The 2,527-nt window shown below is 46.9% G+C and overlaps 1 protein-coding gene across 2 annotated transcripts in view; it reads right to left on the bottom strand.

Annotated features, from left to right (window-relative positions):
• Nucleotides 1–606: 606 nt before the first annotated feature.
• SLC7A3 (solute carrier family 7 member 3) overlaps nt 607–2,527 on the bottom strand; it is an 8,302-nt gene continuing 6,381 nt past the window's right edge. For both annotated transcript variants that reach the window (XM_017847721.1, XM_017847722.1), the window contains exons 9-12: nt 1,903–2,069; nt 1,555–1,721; nt 1,098–1,206; nt 607–971 (exon numbers count right to left, since the gene is read on the bottom strand). In XM_017847721.1, coding sequence (XP_017703210.1) covers nt 841–971; nt 1,098–1,206; nt 1,555–1,721; nt 1,903–2,069 — 574 coding nt within the window. In that variant the 3' untranslated portion in view covers nt 607–840. The remainder of the gene's footprint in view (nt 972–1,097; nt 1,207–1,554; nt 1,722–1,902; nt 2,070–2,527) is intronic.

Raw genomic sequence — 2,527 nt, 5'->3', positions numbered from 1 at the left:
ACCCAGCACAGGACCTAACGTTTTCTAGGAGCTTCACCTATGTTTGTTGAATAAATGGATGAGTGAATAGTTCTTGGTCTGAGCAGAGCTCTGACCTCTATTTTCCTACTACTTCTGCAGCAATCAGTACCCATATATTAATATATGTGGTCCCTTACCAAATCCCCTGACTATCCACCCCTCCCAGCAGCCAAACACCCCAGCCAAAATTTCTGATGCTCAGGCAGTCACAGGAGTGTGGGACTGGTCCAACTAGAAGAGGTGGAACAGAAGCCAATAGCTTCAGTGCAGGCCCTGACCAATGTCAGTGTCGCTATCAGAGTCCACCCCAATCCCAAAGACAAGTGTTGCTATCTACTTATCCAGAGCCTAACCTTTAGTGTAATGAGGGAAAAACTTATCTCAAGACCATTCCTTTAAGTGTGACTGGACTGGATGGCTACCTACTTACACCACCCTCCTCAAACCCTGATTCAACAAGAAGCACCCGCAGGCACAGCAGATGCTTTTGTGGTAACTGGAGAAAACACAAAGGACACTTCTCTGAGGCTCTTCACTCTTAAAAGTCAGGCTCTACATCTTTAGCAAGCAAAAAACAGGACACAGTTTATTTTTCTACTTTCTTTTAATATCATTTTTTAAAGTTGGTAAGCAGCTAGACATCATTTAGAAGCAGACGGGTTAAAATAGACAAGAAATAGCAAAGACACATCCTTCGCATCATACAGAACTGTATTAGTATCCACCACCACCATCACAGGGGAGGGCTAGCTGTCACTGGAGTCAGGAGTACTCTCCATTATTGTGCAGGGGACCAGGCAGCATTTAGGTGTGACGATGTCAAACTGAGTGAACACAGAGAGTGCCGGGATCAAGGTCTACAGTTTTGGCTCTAGACTTGCGTGAGGGTTGGTTACTCTTAATCTCTTCCATGCTGTGCTGGATCCCATAGCCGAAGTAGATAGCAAAACCTAGTGGGGAAAGGTAGCTGTGAGGTGGGGGTGTAAAGGCTTCATAGGTCTCCTACTTGAGACCAAGAGGGAAAGGAGTTGGGCTAGGACACCAAAGAAGCCTACTCTTCCCAAGTAGATACCTACCAATCAGCATCCAGACCCCAAATCGGGCCCAGGTACCAGCTGTCATCTGCATCATAAGGTAAATATTCACAAAGATGCTCATTAGTGGGAGGAGAGGCAAAGCAGGCACCTGAAAGCAAAGTAAAATCTTCTTTGTACATACCACAGGGTGACCTAGAAAGAGATCCCTATCCTATGTAGGCCAGAAAAGGGCGAATCCAACTCTTACTTATCCTCTGCATTTCAGTGGCTGCTCATTTAGCATACCTCATGAGACTTCAAGAATATGCAGTTTGGGTAAATGGAACTGGAAAGGAACTAAAGAGGGTCAGAGAAGAAGTCTTTGGCCTGGGTACCTCCTATATCTTCCCTTTCATGTTCAATTAAAGAATATCTATAAACTTTATTAGACCTCAAGATATCTGGAGCCTATTCTCCCAAGATGGGCTGGCAAGGGAAAAAGAGAGAGTTTATTTACCTTAAAGTGAAGGGGAGTGGAGCTCTGTGGCTGTCTCCAGATGACCACAGTGATCCCAATAATGAGCAGCAGGAGCAGCACAACCACTGCAATCCACACCAGGTCTCCAGAAAGCAATGGAACTGACCACTGGGCCAGCACCAGGCAAACAGCGGTCAGCAGGACAGCTTCAAAGGTCCAGTTGAAAGACATCAAAACCAACTCTTAAGACCAACATGCTAAGACATTAGAAACCCCATTCCAAGGACAGTCGCTGTCTCTCTAGTTCTTCCTCAGCCACGAAATGCCACACGCTTCCACCCAATTACGCTGACCTCAGAGCCACCCCAGAAAAATTCCACTGCTCACCAAGCAATGAGGAACAAACATAGACAACTTGGCCAGAGAGTGGAGTGGGGATGGAGTTGAATGGGCAAAATAGTCCCCATAGGGTCAGCTTCTCTGATTCAGTAGTTATCGGCTCCTCCTGCAACTCCACTTCTTCCCCAGTCTTTGTCTCCTGATCAGGCTGATACCTGAGGCAAAAGTAAGATGGCAGTATTAAGAAGAACCTTTACTCACTTTACCATCTTCTCCCAGGCAGCTTAACCTTTCTCATCACCGTTAAGGGAAGTTCTTTTTGGCAGGGTGAGATACCCAGATTCCTCAAAGAAAGTTGGAATAGCCGGGCGCGGTGGCTCACGCCTGTAATCCCAGCACTTTGGGAGGCCGAGGCGAGTGGATCACGAGGTCAGGAGATCAAGACCATCCTGGCTAACACGGTGAAACCCCGTCTCTACTAAAAATACAAAAACAAAATTAGCTGAGCGCAGTGGCGGGCGCCTGTAATCCCAGCTACTCAGGAGGCTGAGGCAGGAGAATGGCGTGAACCCAGGAGGCGGAACTTGCAGTGATCTGAGATCGCGCCACTGCACTCCAGCCTGGGCGACAGAGCAAGACTCTGTCTCAAAAAAAAAAAAAAAAAAAAAAAAAA

Source organism: Rhinopithecus bieti, unplaced genomic scaffold (assembly GCF_001698545.2).
Source record: "Rhinopithecus bieti isolate Rb0 unplaced genomic scaffold, ASM169854v2 scaffold_30839, whole genome shotgun sequence".
Lineage (NCBI taxonomy): Eukaryota > Metazoa > Chordata > Mammalia > Primates > Cercopithecidae > Rhinopithecus > Rhinopithecus bieti.
This window is presented reverse-complemented; position numbering and strand designations above follow the sequence as displayed.